A 21,739-nucleotide genomic window follows, 5' to 3' on the forward strand; every position below is an offset into this window, starting at 1 on the left:
ATCGCCAGGTCCGTGATGTATGGAGAAGCACCTGAAAACCACACTCATCATTTCCATCCGGCCATGCTGAATGGTGGCTGATCATATATTTATATATTCTGCACATACATTAAAAAAAGCTGTGGGTCAGACAGGGCATTGATCTTTTCTCCTGCTTTCTTCTGGTCTATTATTCTCCTTCACACATGCAGTGTTTGCCCACATGGGGTTTTACTGAATACTTGAGTCACACTGGGGATTCCCCCAAGGTGCAAGTGGGGGTTTGTTGGGGGGGGGGGGAATCGTTGTGTGGCACTATTTTGACAAGGTGGCATGACAGTGTGACACGTGCAGTCGGGGTTTGGCCCCGTCACTGTCAGACTTGTTTGTTTCGGTGGGAGGGCTGTTTGACCAGAGCTGCTCGGATCGTCCCAGGTGTGTCACGCGGCGTGTCACACGGCGCGCTTGTTGACTCAGCTGTGCAGGTAGCTGCTGAATTGTAAGACTCCCTTGAGCCAATGAGGTTTGCGCTATAATTAGGAAGCCTGTCCCGCCGTAACGTGGGTTAATGAGCAATTAAACATTTATCCTCCCATTGTGCTGACATGGCCCGGCGTGTTTTTTTTAATTACGTGTTCATCAGAACTGTGAAGGGAACAACACACAGTAACATCACTCCTGGTGATCCTAGTAAAATAAAAAAAATAAACGTATTATGACGTAGAGGTGGGCCGTATTGTTCATGATAATACCAGTAAAAATATATGTATATCATGATGTACTAATAATGTACTAATAATGATGTACTAATAAAACATGATGTACTAATAATTAGGGGGCAGTGGTGGCCTAGCGGTTAAGGTGCCACCGTCCCCACACACTGCTCCCCGGGCGCCTGTCATGGCTGCCCACTGCTCACTCAGGGTGATGGGTTAAATGCAGAGGACACATTTCAATGTGTGCACCGTGTGCTGTGCTGCTGTGTATCACATGTGACAATCACTTCACTTTTTAACTTTAAATTTCATGGCGTAAAGACATCACACCATTACGCAGCAGATTGTGATGGTGAAGGCCAGCATGGACGGAACAGGTACTGCTGAAGAATGATTTATTATTATCAAAAAAGCAGCTATATTCGTGTGGGTGTGGGCGATATAAAGAGAATATACTTGCTTGTTCCATGTGTTCCATTAACAAAAGCAGATCACCAAAGATATGGTCCCAATTGGTATAGCGGAAAAGCCAGATTCAGAAACCTCGTAAGAACAGTTCACCCAGAGGTATCAACTGACTGCTTGCAGGCTTTCCCGCTGAAAAAGATGGCCGACCAGTGAACAAATGTGAGCCACTTCTTCATCATGATCAGCAAGTCACGCCACTGAAAATGTGTCAGAAAGGGCCGCCTCCCTCGCCGCCATTTCCCTATGTAAAACGAGCGCCTTTTGACTGTTGTTGTCTTCTTTCCGCAGTTTGACAGTGAAAACATGTTCATGAGCATGCCAGAACCGAGCCAGGACTTTGTGCCAGCCAACCAGGTGGGTTAATTACTGCTCACTCCTTTTGTTTCAAGTCGTAATTAAACAAATTTAAGCCGGCGCATTGCAAATTAGTGCTGCTATCAGTCGCCACCATAATCAGAGGCTATTATAACGTGTAAACAAAGCGGTTAAGCTTTGTGTTGGCTTAATGAAATGACGCTTTAATGCACGTTGTCAGCAGCTTTAATTTCTTCCATTTAGTCTTTCATTAAAAAAAAAAACAGACAAAATGGGCTGCAAAAAAACAAACAAAAGCAGTTCCACTCGCAAAAAGCAGTTTGCACAATGCGCTGACTCTAAGCTTACTGCTGTGACTGCTGGGATACGTTTAGAACAAGTGGCATGTGCATGTACAGACAATCACGTTAATAAGCAACCTGTTGAAGATGAACCAAGGCTTGAAATTCAATACTGAATCGTGTTTATCCAGCACAATTCTGCTTTAATGTTGGACTTTCGAAAGCGAATATTGGATGAGCCTTTAAACTCTTGTGCTCTCCACTGGTGCTGAAGCTGATTTTTCAATATGTTAGGTGTTGAGGAACAAATTTCTCATTTAAGAAAACCACAGTAAGTCACCACAATTAAATGTATTGATAATTATTCTCAGTTTCAGTGATTTTTGTGTGCCCTTCTGTCATTAACAGTCATGAATCTGGCAACCCTGCTCTTATTGTGCAGTGCTTCATCCTGTTTTTCTGTGGTTTTGTAATATACATATGCATGTACGGTTTAGTATATCATTACATTTACAGCATTTATCCGATGGCCTTATCCAGAGCGACTTACAATCAGTAGTTACAGGGACAGTCTCCCTGGAGCAACTTAGGGTTAAGTGTCTTGCTCAGGGACACAATGGCAGTAAGTGGGATTCGAACCCGGGTCTTCTGGTTCATAGGCGAGTGTGTTACCCACTAGGCTACTACCACCCTATCATTAACATGTTCACTCCTAAAATCACTTAGTGTTTGTGTGGTTTACCACACATAAGCATTATAAACATGAGTATGATTTGGGAACCCTGTTATAAAACTGTCTTCTTGAAATACATCATTGGGACTCAAAAAGCACCTTCTATCACTGTTGGCAAAATGGGAAATAATGAGACAAAATTCAAAATCACACACACTGCATGCCAGCAGCAGCACTATGAACAATGGCGGAGGGAAGATGATGAGGAGGGGCTACTTTGCTGACTCAGGGCCTGGACAGGCGATCGCAGGGAACATGTCTGGGATCTACAACTCAAGAGAGACACAATGAAAGATGACAACGATCTAAAACTGGAGTAAATCAGCAATATTAGAAAGTTCCATTCCCATTTCAGTCCCGTTTCTGTGAAGTGATTTGATTTTATATTATTCTCTGTCCCCCCCTCCGAAACCTGTGCATTATAAACACATGTACAACATAAGATATTTTGATCAAGACGTAAACTGTTGTGTCAGCTACTATTGATTTACTGAGGATGTGGCCTGTTCCTTTTCTTATTCTGCAGTTCCGCATACCCAACAGTCCCAGCCAGACTCAACAGAGCACCAAGCAGACTGGCAACCCGTGGAAAAGAGAGACATCTTCTCACGCCGACGGCCATCGTTTGCCCTGGGTAAACAACTTTCCCTGTAGTGCACAGCAAAACGAAAACCTTAACAAGTTGTTACGGAAGCTGAGACGCCTGAAAATGTTAACCCTCAGCCAGCCACTGTCTGTGGAAATGTTTTCTCTTCATGGTACAGTGCCAGAGTCATTAGGCAGCTACAAAAGTCCGTTCTGTTTGTAATAATATGTGTTATGCACATATTATTACATTATTAAATTTTTTACAATGGTTACTGTTTCTTCCTTGCTCTTGATATACACAATAAGCAAGAAGGGTGGGGCTACCCACATTTGTAATGCAAGAAAACATTAGAAATACTAAATGTAGCATAAAAATGTAGCATACTGGTAACAGACTCTCAATTCTATTGCCTGTTTTATAGTGGTAGTAGCCTAGGGGGCAACATACTCAACTTAAAGACCACAAAGCCACAGGTTCAAACCCCACTTACTGTCCCTGAGCAAGACACTTAACCCTGAATGTCTCAAGGAGGACTGTCCCTGTAACTACTGACTGTAAGGTGCTTTGGATAAGGGCATCTGATGAATGCTTTAAATGAGACACATTATCAGGCAACAAAGGCATAAACTTCAGGTTGCTGTTAAATTACATGTCAAAATCTTCAAGTCTACATATATTTGTTTAGTGTTCACAAAAATATTGTTTCTAAATATATATATATATTATATATTATATTATCTAATAAAATATGCAGATTATCTGATTGCATACGCCAATACAATAGAATACAATAGAATACGGGTCTTTCTAGTTGCACATTGGGTTGCATCTTACTTTGCTATAGATCTATACTAAACAGACAGATAGCAGAGGGAAGAGATGGTTTGGAAAATCATCATTACTATCAATGGTTATCATGATACTGGCAATATTAGTCCTGCGGGGTCCTGACATTTAACAAGAATGTAAAATAACAAGTGGTGGATATGCAGATTAGCAGAAGCTTTATTTTTACTCTGCATATTTGAGTATTGCTCAGTAAGTTAATTGTCTGCTAAAGTTGAGTAAAATATATTTTCTTTTTTGTTTGTTTTTATATAACCTGTAAATATAAATCCAACATTTAATATTATAGAAACCAGTACCATAGACAGCTCTGCTTTATTATCCAGTATTATGCAGGTTAATAATGATTAATTGGATGTGTGTCTGAACCTGCCATTGGGTTGAGGAGAGATTTGTTTTACTCGTGATCATTTTGCTTCTGTTATCTTTATACCAGGGATACCAGTAATTATATAGTTATATAAAATGCCATTGATAAATATTCAAAAAAAGAGTGATAAAGTGAGTGCCGATTGAATTGGATGATGTGCTCCATTGAAAGAAGTGCAAAAAAAAAAGGATTTCCATTTCATAAAAAGTGTGTTTGTGGAGACAAAATGGTGGCGCGCAGAATGCAGACTGAACTGGTGAAACCACATTTGTTTTCACACTGCAGTGAGAAGTGCTAGCAGGGCCTGATACAGGGGATGTGCTGGGAAGTTCTTCCCATACCGCATAAATCTTTTTTTTATTGTTTTCACATTTAGATTAATAGAAAATCCACATGAGATTGCGTTAATAAATCCGTCCAGCAAAACACTTTTTCTAATATGCATCGATAACCAGTGAGGCCGAGTGTGAGAGGGGGGTGGCCAGATCGGACTATAGGTTAATGCAAGCTTTTGCCACTGCTTTGACCTTCTTTACTTAGCATCAGGGTCAGCTGCTGACAATACTCATTACAGTGCTTCATTAAAAACCTGGTGTTTGATCAACTCAATGCAAATGTGCAATTTATTTAATATTTGAATGTGAAATGCAGTAAATGAGAGAAAATGAAAGAAGACGGGGCCTGTAGTGTTTTAACATGATGTTATCTGGCAGGATGTGGTTTACTGTAGAGAGTGACTGGATTGAACCATCAGGTTTATTTCACCACGGCGCAGGGGAGGACTGCAGCATTGTGCTAAAACATGCACTCACACCGAAAACAACGTAACACACGGCTGAGGTGGATTTCCCAGCTTACTGAAATGGCTGAAGTCCAAGCTGACATGTCTACAGACCTCCCATTTATCCATAAGGTTGCTTTAGCAACCACGAGCCCGGGTCCAGGGAAAGAATTTTACCTTCCTGATCCCCAAGGTATTCATTACAACCCGAATTGGTCTCGTTGAACACAAGATGTGGTCTATATAGTGAAAGTGAAATTCCGCCTGAGAAAACAGCGTAATAAATCCTGCCTTTAACATGGCGTCTTCATTATTTGAAATTTTTAAAACAGTTCGAGAGAACCAACCAGTCACATATACAGAATTATTCTCATATATTAGACACACACTCACACAGAGTATATATACAGTGTAATAATGTGTGGGTGAGGACAGGGTAAGTCCTTCTAATTTTGTAATAGGAAAGACGTGTTACCTGTCCTAAAAATCTTTTTTAATCTTTGCATCTTTGTTGGCACGTTCAGAGTCTCGTCGTTTAAATAAAGGGCCGTTTCCCCCGTCTTCGCCTGCTGCAGATGAGGGTTGTGGCGCCATCATGGCTGTCAGCGGTAATTGACAATAGATTTAAACACGCCTCTGTCTCATTAGCCATTCATCTCTCGGCACCACTGCTACCCTTGTGCCGTGTGACAGGCAATCATCCTTCTGCATGATTTGTTGTCCATTCCGGACATCACATCAGACATGGCCAAATGACTGAGACTCGCACAGTGTGTCTCGGATTCTCCTGTTTGGAATCAGCGGAGGTCGTTATTAAAAAGGAAGGAGGAGCTGCGGCGCCGTTCTGCCTTATATTAATCAAGCCGTTTGACTGCCAATTTTTGGCCGCCAATACAGAGTTGTAACAACATCGGATGTCAGAAAAGTCTGTATTCTGCTCCGCATCTTCTCAGAGTAGCATTATTATCATGTGCTGATACCCAGAGAACCGCCTGAAGCCATCACTTCTTAAAATGATCAAATGAAGAGCGAAACGTTAACTGCAGCTGTAAAACGGGGGAATTTGGAAGTTCGGCCCGTTATTAAGCCGACATTATTGAACATCTAGGGCATTTTGGACACCGTATGCGATTGTCAGGCATAGGTGTTACCATACCCAGCGAGATCTTGTGGTCAAAAGATGCCATATGCAGTTTTGTCCAGATAACAGGGTGGAAACGCGGGCTAAACGAAAAAAAGCGTGGCGCTACCAGCAGCAGTATCTCAAATTCAGCAGGGAGCGTGGAGATTACAGTTATTCCCGGTCAAATAAGCGGAAAGCTTTTCAAAATAAGGGTCGGGGGAAGGGAATTTACAGGGGAATTGCCTTAACGATGACTTTTCTTGAAAGTTCATTGTAGCTATGGCTTTAGAGCTTTTTCGCCAGATCTTGTTCTAAATGCTGAAGTCAGGTATGCAACTTTTAAAGTGTCTCTCTTTTTGTGGCATCGCCGTCTTTTCTGTACTTTCTGTTTATTAGGACATATCCTTACGTTGAGTCTTCTGCAATACTGCTAAAAAACATTCAGTTGTGTAATTTACAGTAATTTACAACAAAACGAAATGCAGCCTTTGAAATACCAGCAGCCATATCAGCTTAATTTAACCTTCCGCAAATAGCTCCCAGTGTGTCTTTCTTTTTTGGCAGAGAACGAGTACGCCTTCTCCAAGGACCTTACTGTACGCCTCATGCCAACATATCTCCAACAAACAAATGCAGACATCTGTGAGGGAAGCACAATCAGATATGCAAATCAGCCCCATCTATTGGCTTTCAGAAAAAGAAGTAGGAAGCTCATTAAACCAATTATTGCAGTCCTTAAAAAGTAACAGTTGGACTTATTTTCTGTTTGCATTTGGAAGCGGTTTTCATACCTAATTGCCTGCATTTGGCTCCCTGACAGGTCTTGTTTTTTTTTGTATAAAAATAAAAAAATATATATTACTTAAAATATTCAAACGCTTTGTTATATGTGAAATGTGATTGATTCTGAGACCTTCAAAGCTCTGACTAATTCAGTGCCATCCCCTTAAATATCCCTTCAAAATTGAAACATTTATATTCATATAAAACTCTCAGTAGATAAGCATGTTGACTTTTTTCTTGTAGCTCCTTTTATGATATTTAATAGTGTAAAAAAATGAATGAATTGCATGTTTTCTTTTTTCCATCTTCTTATTGGGTTCATATATTATTCATCATTCTCAACTCTGACTTTATCCATGGTCAAAGAAGAGCATGCTCACACACACATACACACACACCCACTATATATACATACATATTTACATACATATACATAGATTTACATACACATTGTTTTTTTTAAAGAACTCTTTTTGGTTAATTTATGAGAATATATTTCAGCACCATTTTAACAATAAAATAAAACACTATATCTGTAACACATTTTTTATTGTGACAATGAGTTGACAAATGTGAAATACGTAGAATTTAAGAAAATGTTCTATTTTGATATTTTAATGACTGGTGGAATGCGTTGGAAATGGAAAACAGTGTATTCGGTTGTGATGTGTGTGTGGAGAATTTCGGGTATTACTGTTTTTTGTTGGAAACTGTGGTTGTACTGTCATTCATTCTGCACCATAACCACAGGACAAACATCTCGAAACATCTCAGATATTTTTATTGGAATCATTTTCAGTATTATGATTTTGCCATAACCTGCTCTGTCTTTTCTTTTGTGAACACCAGTCCTACCCAGTGCCCAGTCTTGGTGACGAAGACTTCAACATCCCTCCCATCACACCCCCAACCCTCCCTGAACACATGTTGCCTCACCTGGCCGAGCCCGAGTCCGGAGTGTACCACCCCCTGTGCCCTCCCCCAGGCTCTCAGAGTGGACTGCACCCCTTTCACCTGCAGGGCATGGACCTGCCCGGCATCACTGTGCCCAGCATGCTCAGCCAAGATGGGAGTCTCCTCACCAACTCGCTGTCTGTGGTGAGTCCAGATCGCTGACTAGCTGCCACCTGCACATGCGCCCCACGTTTGTGTTCCAGGGTAAATGCTGAACTTATCTGCGTAATTAATAGTAATTGATGAGTAAACCTGGTTTGCACCCTTGTACTCAAAGCAGGTTTTTCTGGTATTTTTATTTGGCAGAGGGTTTTTATGGTATTATGTAGGCATTAACACTGTGACACCTCACACAAAACCTTTGCCTGGGACTCCCCGACCTTCTAATCCAAACTAGACGACTGCAGATTTTGCTACAGGATCACCTCCATGCAAGGCATTCATTCACAAGTGACCACCATTCATTGCAGCAAAAGAGTAGCAGATGAATAAATGGGAGACGCTGACAATGTCAAAACACCAGCCATCAACGTTTCTGTCCCACATCTGCTAATTAGAATCCAGGACCCCTCCATACTGTGAATGTTATGCAACTCTGTGGCCAGCTCTGTGATGCAGCTTGTGGAGGTGGGCGCCTGCGTTTGGCAACCCCGTTTTAGCCAGATAGAGTCGTCCTTTGCGTCAGTCCCTAAACTACTCTAAAACCTCAAGTCAACAGATAAATGGCCGAATAACTTCAGTATCATGATTACTCATTAGAACATGTCTGGTCTTGGATCTTATGTAGACCAGGGCAGGTTTTCAGATAACAATGAATCTGTAGACATTCAAGTTCTTAACCCTGTGGAGTCCACAGCTTCCATCCTTCATAATTTTTTTACTATACTATTAATTAGGGCAGATATTAATAATTTAAAATAAAATAAGTTTAAAATAATGATGTTGCCAATGCAAATACTGATGTGCATTGTATTTTGTTGGTGGGGTTTGCTCCAGGTATGTTAGAAAACTGTATGGATGAATTCAAACAAATCTAACAAATGTACAAATAATTAAGCATTCATAAGTACAAACATTAATTGAGATGCCGATTAGGCATTGTGAGTAGTAATTATCAATGCAGGGGCTGGCAGAGGGGAGGTCAAATATCTGTTTTAAAAAGTGGCCATTTTGATTGGACGAGATTGACAATGTAAAGCTTATATATCGGTGCATCTCTACTAGCATTACAATTACAATTCAAATATGGCTTACATTTGTTCAAATTGTCAACAATTTGGAAGCAGTGACTGAGTAGGACTGTGTGGTTAGGGAAAGTGCGTGAGTGTAATGTGCTGAAATTCATAAATAAGTAAATATCTGTCTGTCAGTGCTCTAAAGCGTGGATTAAATTGTGAATGCAGAATACATTTTTATGAAAATCTCTTGACAACTCACATTAGAGATTTTATGAACTATGACCATTTCGGAAAGCATGGCCTTGGCTGGGGTTAGTCATTTTGATGGAAAATTTGAGAGGTTGCGGAAAACAGAAATAGCTGGGAATCTATTGGCTGGGTCACATGGCCATCCTCGGACATGTTCTGTTTTTCGTTACCTAAGAAATGGCCTTGATTATTAGGCAGTGTAGAAACGAAACCCAGAGGCAGAATTTTGGTTGTCTTAAGGAAACCTCACAATTTGATTACATGACACATTGCCTGAGTTCGAAACCGGGCTCTGACTAACTGCGGTTAGACATATCTGCCCGAACTTTACACCTCTCCCCAATGAGTCAGTGTGAAAGAGCTCTGATCCCCATCGCTCTGCTATTGTTTTCCAGACACCTCAGAATTTTGCATGTTATTGACTTCATCACATGATCTGTGTACACTTGAATTTCCTGAGTATTACATTTTGTTAATGGCCTTTGCCTCATTTTAGCCACAGATATAAATATAATATAATATAAATGCAGAACCACAAACAAATCCAATCTTATCGGTGAAAAGAATTTGTCCTGACGTTAAATGAATTTCTCCTTTCAATGTAGATTTTTTTTACATATATATATGTTTACTACCTGGTCTACCTGGCCTTTGTGCTTCCATGGTTTATGTCAGATAACTTTTTTCTTCTTTCATTAAACATTAAATGAACAGATCTTGCTCTTTTTAAAGATGCAGAAGGACATACACACTGAAAGATTTCAAGATTCACAAAGGCATTTGTTCTTTTCACCTTAATGTTCTCAGTGCTTGGAGAACATCCATTTAGAGCGGCTATGAATTATGGTTGCCAGGCAACGGGACAGAGAGCTTGTAGCTGCAGTGGAGAATGAAAGAGCTGGCTGATGGAATTAATTTTCTCTCGGTATTAGCCTGTTGGAGCTGCCTTCTTTGGTGGAACAGAGTGCATTTACATGTCTCTTGCATTTTGTATTCATTTTATAAGTCTGGTGGTCATTGTTGTGCCAGCAGAAATGGTTGAGTTAAATGCACCTCACTTAAAGAGGTGTTACATAAAAAAAAGCATCAGGCTGTCTTTTGTTATTGTCTTTTAAAACATGTGCAGCATTTTAAAGAAAGTGAAATGTTTGCTTGAAGCTTGTAGTTCTCAAGATGGAAAGAATCAAGGGAAAGTGTGTTCAGAGTGATTGCCACGCAGTGCATTCTAACACTTTAATTCTTGTCATTTTATTGGAAACGCTCCAGAAATCACAGATGTAATCTCAACACGATCTGAGTAAAATGTGCAGACCTAAACTGAATTGACAGTTACAGAGCAAGAAAGGGAAGTAAATGAAAAAGGGCCGACAGCTTGTCAATTATCAGTTCAAAGATCTGTGAAACCGCATACATCAGCGCCTTAACTAACAAAATGGTAATTGACAGACATCTCTTCTTATTTAAAAAAAAATCCAATAGATAAGAGCTGCAGTAAATTTCTGTTTGTATCACAGGAAGCACAACACATGACCACGGGAAAGCACAGATGTCTAAACCCTAAAACCCTAAAGCAGACCAAAAAGATAAATGTCATGAGGATGACAATAGTGAAGTCATGAAGGTTAAAAAAGGCGCCTCTGAAAAAAACAGATTCATCAAACATACTTTGCATCCTCCTGCTACAAAAATACAAAAAATCCAATGATTCTTGCATTGGATACTTTAAAATGGCCTCCATCTTAGTCTCAATAATCACCACAGACTAGATGCGTCTAAACTTTTGAATGGTAGTGTGTGCGTGTGTGTGTGTGTGCGTGCGTGTGTGTGTGTGTGTGTGTGTGTGTGTGTGTGTGTGTGTGTGTATATATATATATATAATAGATAGATAGATTGATAGATGTGCTACAAAAGAACATACACTTTAGCTCAGTTTGTCATTTTTAATGATAGTAAAGGGCCCTTATTAGTGTGATGCAGTTTTATTACACTGGCAACTCACTGGTTCTGCTCTAGTCCCATCTTTTTTAATGGAAACATAAGGGCTCCAAAGTAGTACTGAAGTGACTGCTATTGTAAAGTACTCATTATGTACTTTCTCATTTTAACATTCTGCATTTCCCCCATTTTCTACTCTGTAACCCATCCCAAATGTACAGATAATTCAATTTTATAACCATTACTACAGGTGTTTGTGTATTACATAGTAAATTGGAATCAGATGAATAAGTGATGCACAAAAACGAGTAGAATGGCAGAGTCCATTTATTTCCTACTTAACTGAAGGGTAGAACAGGCAACCTCTAGGAACCTTTTGTCCGTGACCTTGTCATGTGACCTCTATTCATCCAAGTGGTGCCTTTTGTCCTGCCATTACTAGAGATTAATGGGGAGAAGCCATGATGAATACTATCTTGACCTCTCAGAAACAGACCTTTGCAAAATTGTTTTATACAAACAAGACTTTTTTTTTTAAATGGCAGATTTTTATTTTTTCATGTTCCTGCACGTTAAACACATACCTGTAAGTTTTTCAATTATTTTCACTGTCGTTTTTAATATATCAGTTACTAAGAAAGAGTGGGCCCTATTTCTCACCCCTTTGTTTGGTTCCGTTTCATGGTAAAAGGCAAGAGCTGACCTTTACTGAGACATACGTGGGTTTAGAGCATTTTTTCCCTCTCAGCCATGAGCTGTGCTCTGGTGAAAATAATGCAACCACAAAAGACTCAAGCAGGGAACGGACACTAGTAAACTGCCTGTGTTTTGTGGTGCAGCAGTCGTCAGCATCCCCGGCGCACGCTCCACTTCTCTTTAATAAGACCGTAATAAAAGGTTAGCCGACAAATACAAATCCGATGAAAAAAATCCTGCTTTATAACGGTCCTCGTTTTAGACGTTTTAGAATGTCAAGCCTTTCTGCCTACAGTCATTGCTATCAATGAGCTGTTTAACTGGACTTGTTTCAGGCACATAGATATGAGATAAATGGCAAGATACATCTAGCCTGTCTGGTTCATTACAGCACTGTGAACCTTGGGCTCTGAATTAGTGTCATTCCTATCAGTATTGGTAGCATGACTTTGCCTCCAAACTCACCGCATCTCAATACGATTTGTGTTCTGCATAGAAAGTCTGATCCATAGAGGCTCCTCCTTACAACATACAGCACTTAAAAGATCTACTGCTGATATCTTGATACCAGATACTACACGACACCTCCAGAGGTCTTGTGTTTTGGTGGCACGAGCGTTACCTACACAATATTCGGAATGTGGTTTTAATGTTGCGGCTGATTGGTGTAGATGGGCGCTTTGTACTAAGCACAATAAGGGGTGTGGGGAATGTTTCATGGCACCTTTTGGTCCAAGTGGACTCAGGTGACAAGGCTTTGTGAGGGAGGACGGGGACACCACTTCTGTCTGTTACATCCAACAGACGTGCGCTAGTGCTGACAAACATAATACATGCGATCTGCGATCTCAACTATAGCGCACTATGAAAATGCTGCAAATTCAACACATTTCTTTACTAAATACTTTATGGGGATATTTTTGTAAATAGTAGAGCATGGGGAGTATTTGTTTGATTCAGTAACAGCAGAGATAATAAGTCTGTGAGTTTGGTAGAGGACGTGGTCCAGAGAGGACAGAGATCATGGCCGTGATGTCCTCTAATCGTGACATCGTGAAGAACTGTTATTGCAAGCAACAAAAAAAAAGGAGGAGCAGCGAGGAAACGGAATGTGGCAGAACTTTTCACAGATGATATGTTTTTGAATTTTACTTTGAAATTCTTATTCATGTATGTTAAGCAGATGCTGTAGTGAAATAATTATCCGATGTCTTCAGCTTTTCTCGTGTGACGTCTCGATGGAGGCAGGTTGAAATGAGGAAGGGACCCCCAGTTAAATATAGTTGTCATGGACGCTCCGAGGGGGCGCTCCGAGGGGGCGCTCCGTATCCGCGATTCTGAGCTTCGTTTTGTTCATTGTTAACCCGATAGTGTGCAGCTGTTGTGAGTGTTTAAATGTCGCCTCTTGTATCGCTTCCCCGTCGGGTCTTAAATCTGTGAGTCTTGCTATGACGCGTGTACCTGTTTTATGTAATAAACCCCCCTGTTTGCGAAGCTGCGCCATCCCTGCACCAGAAGTAATTACTGGGGTCTTCCTCCTCTCCAAGATACCGTAGTAAACACTCCTATCTTGTTTAAATCTGTAAATAATGTCCACCGTGACAGAGCCTAAAATAACGAGTTTTACTGTGTTCTCTCATACAGATGCAGCAAATGGTCAATTCTGATTCACGATACAGTCACCTCCCAATGGAGGCCTTAAGACCCCGGGGCCAGTCTGGGATGGTCCCCCAAGGTCAGCACGCCACCATCAACCCATCACAAGTAAACAGCCAGCTGGGGCTTGGTGGCACACACGGCTCCCCATCGCCACCAGAGAGCAAGTCGGCCACCCCGTCCCCATCTAGTTCTGTGCATGAGGACGATGGAGAAGATTCTCTTAAGGTCCGTAGATTCGCACGTGGTTCAGTGTACCTTTCCGTTCAAATTACAATTGTAAAAAAAACACATTTTCCCCTTCTCCAGATGAATGGATCAGAGAAGAGACCTGCCTCAGATATGGCCAAGAAGCCCAAGACCCCCAAGAAGAAGAAGAAGAAAGACCCCAATGAGCCACAGAAGCCGGTGTCAGCCTACGCCCTCTTTTTCAGGGACACACAAGCCGCCATCAAAGGGCAGAACCCCAATGCCACTTTCGGAGAGGTGTCAAAGATTGTGGCCTCTATGTGGGATGGTCTGGGAGAGGAGCAAAAACAGGTATGAACACACATATATTCACAAATAATCATCAAATTCCTACAAAGGCACCCATGTAACACCTTAACTATACGACCATCCAATTTTAGAGGATGGGAAAGGCCCATAAATCTACCCACTATTTATCAGGATCCTAGAAGAGAACTGAAGGCACAAAACCATGAAATAACACACAGGAGGTTATTGTTACATATTTCTTAGGCTCTTCAAAGCAGTGAACTTTTGCTGTGATGATAGTATTTGACACTCTTGGCTTTACTCCATAAGCCAGCGTAAGTTACAGAATGAGGATAGCTTTTCCAACAGTCCTGACACAGTTTCTATGTTGGCTGCTTTTCTCATGTCACCGATCGTCTCATGGAGGTGGTTATGATGATGTGACAGGCGAGGAAAGAAAAAAACGTTTCCTGTATTCGTTTCTTCAAAATAGCCTCCACAGTCGCCATAGAACATGTGTGTGCGAACTTTAGACTGGTCGTGTCTAAATCCTACTTGCAGGGTGAGGCTAACGGTTGTTAGGTGCACCATTGTCTGGATTCATCTTTGTCCATCCCTCTGCTGTTTGTCTGATGAATGACTTTTTTCATTTTTGACTGTAATTGCTTATTTGGAAGGTGTATAAGAAGAAAACGGAGACTGCTAAGAAAGAGTATCTGAAGCAGCTGGCAGCCTATAGAGCAAGTCTGGTTTCTCAGGTAAGTGACGCTGTTTGCACAGTGACCTTTGTCAAGGGCGGTGTGTATTTGTCCCAGTCAGGATGACATTCTTTCTTCTTTCTGCCCGCCACGACAGAGCTATAACGATCCCGTGGACATGAAGATGTCCCAGGCCTCTCACATGGTGGGACCCAAGCCGCCAGTGTTCCCCGGGCCTGCCCAGTCCCACTCAGGCCTCTACATGGGTCACCCATACCACCACCAGCAGCCAGGCCTTGCTCCACATCTGCCTCCCGGCATGCAGGGGGGGCTGTCACGAGGGGTGGCCCCGCGGCCCAGTCCACCGATGCCAGGGGGAGTGGGGATGGTGGCTGCGTCACCCCCTCCACTCCAGATCAGCCCCCCGTTACAGCAGCACCTCAGCCTGCAGCAGCCACAGCAGATCAGCGGCCACCCGCTGGCGCAGGTAAACACGATGCCAAAACACAGGCGCCCATACAAACACACAGCTTAAAATTCCATTTCTTCCTCTTCAATTACCATATGGTTCTTTCACAAACATGTGCGCACACACACACACGCGCGCGCACACACACATGTGCATATGAATGTCGAGTGGGGGATGAAGCTTATGTGGCAAGTACTGCAGCCATTTCATTTTTCATCATTTCCGGGCCCTTCATCCTATCTCTTGCACTGGCGAATGAGGTCAGGAGAGAAACCATTAATATTTGCCAGTTTGTTTTATGTCCGTGCTGGGAAAAAAGAAACAGATTTTCAATTTTCTCTCTGTAATAAACAGATGCATTAGGATTTGGATGTGATTTAAGGTTGCAGGGGAAAAACACATTGAGATTGATGAATACATCAGTGGGGAAGCCAGAAAAGCCAGAGCTATCTGATGAAAACTGTTTTTCAGCCTGGGTGGAAGGGAAATGAAATTAGTTCCCTGGTAAAGTGTATAGCCAGGAGGGGGGGAAAGCATCCCTAATTTGACTTCAAGGGATAAGGACATATCGCAGTAGGAACCGGTTTAACAACACACACAAAACGCAAAGACAAAGCCAGCTTCTCTCCCGTAAAAAACGCGTCAGTCCTGCAAGTTGCCTGACACGATATCAGGTGTAAATACACCATCTTCGACCGGCCACAGAGGAGTCGGAATGTCAAAAGCCAAAGGAATTTGCATAACTAAATAGATAAAACAAGGAAGCAACATGATCTTTAATGATGACCGCATGTGTGATGCATTGACATAACAGAATGAGGAAGTAGCATGCGTGAGAGCTGTCAATCATTGGGCTCATCCCATTTTAAACTCTTGATTATGAAATAAATCGTTTAAGGTCGCGTTTCTGACAGAAACAATTACACACCTACAACAGATAACTACAACTACAAACCCCACGCATTACAGTGAGCAAAGTGGTTCATTCTTTTCTCAAAACATGTTAAAATTTACTTGAGGAACCTTTACTGGATCACAAATTATTCTAAACACAATGAATGAATGGACTTTTACTGTGTATAAAATCTTCATAATCAAGACATAAAATGTCTTAAAATGGGTTTCATTATGTGTTTCAGTGTGAATAGAGTCTGTTTTCTGCTCCTTGTCTCGCAGTTTATTGGAGTGTGTTAGTATATTGTGTTGCAGTATAAATGGGGTCAGTTTTGCCACAATATGTTTTTGTATTTTTTGTCTATGTTCCGTTCATTTTGTCTCTCAGATCCATTCTTTGTGCGTGTTGTTGTGATGTGTCGGTTCTATTAATCACCAGCAGCGAAACAGATATTTTCCAAAAGAAATAGTTACTATGAAATTATTTTAAAAAAAGTTAACCATCCCCATTTGAATATGAAAGGCCCCTTTGTTGTAAGTTTCTCTTCCTCTGCACGCTGGGAATTCTGGGAAACATATTTAAAAGAGCAACTACTTGAATTTCATGTGCTTCTTTTTTATCGCCCCTCAGCAGGCAAATGAACTGTTGCTGTGGATGATCATCACTGTGTATGTGTGTGAGAGAGAGAGGAAGAGAGAGAGAGAGAGGAGAGAGAGAGAGGACTAATTTCCATGCAGATTATAATATGAATTTGTCTGAAGTCCAATTTTAGATTACCACAGGGCTCCTTGTATGCCTGTGTCAATCTTTTAGAGAGGAGTAAGAATACTTAAACTTGGCTTTTCTCCCTCCATTTGAGAGAGTGAGAGTTCTTAAACCCGCTCCACATATCCCTTCTTTATGGGGGAGTTTTAAATCCACTGGGGAGTAATAATCCTCGTTCATTTTTGCATATTTGTGGAGAGCAAACAAAACACGGCAGTTCAACTTTTTAGCTGTGCCATAGAGGGAGGGGTGTGATAGGGTTGGGGGAGCCAGGGTTACAAAGGGGCAGATGGAGCCTTTGTGATCGAATGAAGGAGAAGAATTTGAGGAACAATTCATGAATAGGTAGAATCTCTGGAGGGGGAAAAAAACGAAGCCACCTGCTGTCTTGCTCTTTCAGGCAGATTCTCTTGTGTACCAGCGAGATTAACTTCCCTTTCACATGCAGTCTTTCTGAAGGGCTAAGGGACAGATAGAGAGGGGGGGGGGGGGGGGTCTTCAAATTAAAATATCTGCTTCAGGCCCCTCCCCCAAGTACATGAGCAGGCACACACACATCAGCATATGCACACAAACACACAGGAATTCCTCATTAGTTGAATGAAGGATTTGCAGTTTAGACTCATTTTAATGTGGGATACCAAGCGTGTGGCAATGGAACATAGACAGATGTGTTTAGTTATATAGTGACAGCTCCATGTATTTAGCTATGGCATATGTGCACTTATGAAACCACCATTATCGGTAATACACAATTTGATTAGTCTGAAACATAAATAAATAAATAAACAAACAAATAAAAGCATGGTTTTGGGGGGGAGGAACAAAGTGCCAGAATATAAAAATAGCTGCAAACAGTCGTATGCATGCACGTGGATCCTGAAAACTCTTGTACTTGTTTTACTTCTGTAAAAAAGAGTACTGTAGCAGCAGACTGTTGAGTATCTGTGAGAACAAAGAGGTTTAGCTGCCTGCGCAGCTCTCAGACCTCCATCATTCTGGCTGGAACCCCTCCTCCAGCTCTTCCTGGGCCATGCTTCAGGTGTCCCATTATGGCAGAATTCATTTCATGCCGCTTGCATTATTACAAAAGAAGCTATAAACCAGGACTCAAAATATTTATCGCAGATGTTGCTGCTTGTGCAGGTTGTCCTTGCTGTTTCCTCGCTGCCAGGAAAATTCCTGAATTCCCGATCAGTCCTGCTGATTTCACATGTTTATGGAAAGTCATTCCTTTAAAATTCCTGATCATGCTCGCATACGTTCGCTGTCTGTAATATTTAGAGCAACCTGCACTTCTGGAAACTGTGACTCACCATAATGACAACTGGTTGATCAAAGTTATGCAAATGAGCAGAATAATTTGAATGTCTAGAAGACGCATCGTTCCCTGACAACGCTGCTCCATCAACTGGTGGAAAATTTTACTGATGGTGGATGCATTTCTTCACCCACCCCCCAACACACACACACTATTGTCTAAATGTCTCCTTCATTGAATATATGCCACTTAAATGGTTTTGTTTCAAATACTTTTATGCCAGTTTCTTTTGCTTTTATGATTTAGTACTTTTAGTTTTTTAGCTGAAAATATAAAGTGCGTTATAAATAAAATGTATTATTATAATTATATGATTAACATTCTCAGGACATTATAAAGTAGTGCTGCAATCAGATTGGCTGTAAATGTCTTGTTGAATTCAGTTATTCAAAATCATTCAGTTTGTAAGAAGAAAAGTTCATATAACAAACTATATAACACGTATTTGCACTTTTCACACAACAGGGATTCTCCATTCAGACAGAGTTTCAGAGCATGATCAGCGGCACTTCCTCCGCTGGCCCTGGCCTGTCCCCATCCATGGACTACCGCTGCAGGAACGTTCCAGCTCAGGGCCTGGACTGGAACCCTGACTACTGCAGTGGGTCAGTAGAAGCCTGGTATTTCCAGGTCGGGCGCATGTTGTGTGCTTGTGTTCAGTCTGCAGTATAAATTAAGAACCAAGTGGAGAATTAACGACAGCTCGGGAGTTCCGATTCCCTTGACCACTTTACAACGATTACTCCAATAATGGCCGTTCAAATGAAACGAGTAAAGGCGTTTGTATTTGATGAACCCTGATAAATGACAGCAGTTGATTCATTTATGTGATTAAACATGATTTTCAGTCCTTCTTCTCTATTTTTTCAGCTTGCAGAGAGACAAAGCGTTGTACCTCACCTGATCGCCACCTTCAAGCTGCAGTCGTCCGCGATCGCAGGACTCAGTCTGAAGGAACTGTCCCACCCCCCCCGGCTTCAACATTCTGGCCTTAATTCAACACAGGAAAGCGTACTGTAGATAGAGTACCTGTTTCTCTCTCTCTCACACACTCTCTCTCTCTCTGTTGCAGAGAACATAAGAATAAATCTCTATTCCCTTTGTTTTTGCTCAGCTTGTAATATTATGACGTTTTATAACAAATGACTAATATCAAGAAAATATGAAGACCGTGTTTTAAAAAGGTGTAAAAAATAATAATAGCATACTGTACGATGCTAAGAATCACTATTATTTTTACTTTGTTAGACAGCAAACCCGTTTGTAAAAGATTTGTTTCATAAGGAAGGAAATTTTGCCACGTGGGAGGGCTAGGTCAAGGCATCCGTTTCTGAGCACTTAAGCTGTGTAGCCGTGACCAGAGGTTTCTACTGGTAGACAGCAAACTGAACCAAAACAGCAAGCTTCTCAATAATAAATCACAATTCAAGACGCCATATAAGGGAGCGGATTTTTATTTTACTTTGCTCCGTTTCCCTGCCCTGGATATTGCTTTTCTTCCTCCTTTTTAATATGCTCTCTTTCTCTCTCTGTCTCTCTCTGTGAAGATCTCAGCTTGTGAACTGCCTGAACGTCGGAAATGGCTGTTCACAGGATGAATGAACTTTTGTGAGGGGCTTGTAGCCCCCGTTCCACGTTGTAAATACAATATGTGTTACTATTACTCATAGAGTATAAGAATTTAAAAAACATTTTTTTCCCTCTCTAGTTACAATGTGGTTTTGAATCGGAAGGAGCCAGTTCACCGAGATGGTTTTAAAAAGGGACAGAAGATGTTCATATTCTCGTGGTCTAAGACCCTCCCCCGATGAACGTGCTAAAACAGAAAAGCAACTGTAATAGTTGGGCTGATGAAGTCAACCCAAAGGTAGCATGGAATATCTCAAGGTTGTAAACGATTTAAAAAAAAAGAAAAAGTTTATTTTGTACTACGCAAAATACTTCTTTTTGTATCACTTCTGATTATTAAATGTCATCCCAAAAATGTGTATGAACTTGTCAAATGCTTATATGGTGTTAATTAGAAGTGTGGCAGATTGGGGAGTTGCTGTGTAACCCTGACATATGGCAGATTCATCTACTGCTCCTCGACACTGTGTCTATATCAACCCTTTCTATGGTACTTGTTTGCGCCTATTTATGAAACAATAACTGTAGGTGTTTTAAGTAATTATGTTAGTGTTCCAGGGATTTTTTTTCTTCATTTTTTGGGCAGAAATGATCCAGGCAACAGTGTGAATAATTATTATTTAGTTTTTATTGTGTTTGAGAAATAAAAGCAAACCTGCATTTTATGCAGTAACCCATTACAGTGTGCTGTCTTTTTTTTTTTTAAATCATATTAAAGCATGATGACACCCAGTTTTTTAAAAAGTACAGTTTTTTTAAAAAGTACTGTGGTATAAATACTGTATATTTCAGAGCCTCACATCAGAAATCATCCTTTCTGAATGTCAACTTTGACCTCTCCTGTGACCGGAGGCCATCGGCTCTCAGTTCAGCTTTGTCATCATCTACAGACATCTGTCTTTCCCATAATCCCTAATATTAGATTCACTAATGGCGAATGGAGAGACTGTGAACCGTGCCGGTTGGGCGAACATTGATGCATTATCCCCCAAATAAGATTTCTGAAAATTCATTCTATTAAAGTGATCTGTTAAACTGACGACGTAAAACCGACGGCGTATTCGGTCTGGAAAAAGGAATCCTTTCATCATCCCGAAAGTGATCATGGCTTTACTCAATCTGGATAAGATTTAGTAAATTAGGCATTACCTAAATTGTCACTTTTTTTAGCCAAGCAGGAAGTAAAGAGCTCAGAAGGACTCAGGCTGGAGTTGCTTTTAATCTGCCTGATACTGGGCAGCATTTTTATAATCTTCCTGGTGATAACAGTATGAATGCAGCCTGCCTTCATACAGACACACCTTTGTGGTTGGAATGACCACACACACATGCACGCACACATGTTTGGCTGTGTGAATTACCAGGGGAATAGAGGGCGGCAGGATGCATCATGGGATGCATCAAGGGCAATGTTCTCCTGGGAATGCTTGCATCCCGTGATTTCTGAGGATGCTACTTTGACACGTATACTGTTTCCATTCGGAGAGCCTACAGCTCCTATTGGAAACACTATTCCCTTGAATGGCTGCAGCCTCTTTTAGCAGCGTAATATACCCAGACTTGCATTTAAAAAAAAAAAATAGATTTGAGGAACATGACAAAGAGTTCAAGGTGTTGACCTGGGCCCCAACTTCCCCAGATCCAAATCTGATCAAGCTGGTGGAAAAAAACATACCTTACAGTTGTACAGGACACAAGATCTGCTGCTACATAAACTCATTTGGAGTGTTTGACGCTGAGTTCCAGAAGCCACGCTCATTACATTTAAAGATGAAAAAGCTGTGAAATGCTGCTTGTTGTTTGGTTTTTTGTACAGATGGGGAAATGAACGCA

At 41.2% G+C, this 21,739-nt stretch overlaps 1 protein-coding gene across 1 annotated transcript; it reads left to right on the forward strand.

The window, feature by feature from the left end:
* Positions 1-1,368: 1,368 nt before the first annotated feature.
* Positions 1,369-20,583, forward strand: LOC114788500 (thymocyte selection-associated high mobility group box protein TOX-like). The gene is made up of 9 exons (XM_028977140.1): positions 1,369-1,517; positions 3,019-3,126; positions 7,834-8,082; positions 13,641-13,880; positions 13,962-14,192; positions 14,807-14,887; positions 14,985-15,314; positions 18,743-18,882; positions 19,148-20,583. Exons 1-9 carry the CDS (start codon positions 1,467-1,469, stop codon positions 19,179-19,181), a joined length of 1,464 nt encoding a protein of 487 aa, XP_028832973.1. The 5' UTR covers positions 1,369-1,466; the 3' UTR covers positions 19,182-20,583.
* Positions 20,584-21,739: the final 1,156 nt, after the last annotated feature.

This window comes from Denticeps clupeoides, chromosome 4 (assembly GCF_900700375.1).
Source record: "Denticeps clupeoides chromosome 4, fDenClu1.1, whole genome shotgun sequence".
NCBI classification, from domain to species: Eukaryota; Metazoa; Chordata; class Actinopteri; order Clupeiformes; family Denticipitidae; genus Denticeps; species Denticeps clupeoides.

Excerpts from the sequence above, each read along its gene's own strand:
- LOC114788500 (XM_028977140.1), top strand. The coding sequence starts at position 1,467 with ATGTTCATGAGCATGCCAGAACCGAGCCAGGACTTTGTGCCAGCCAAC. Across the intron at positions 15,315-18,742 it reads GCGGCCACCCGCTGGCGCAG|GGATTCTCCATTCAGACAGA; the intron begins GTAAACACGATG and ends TTCACACAACAG. Across the intron at positions 18,883-19,147 it reads AACCCTGACTACTGCAGTGG|CTTGCAGAGAGACAAAGCGT; the intron begins GTCAGTAGAAGC and ends CTATTTTTTCAG.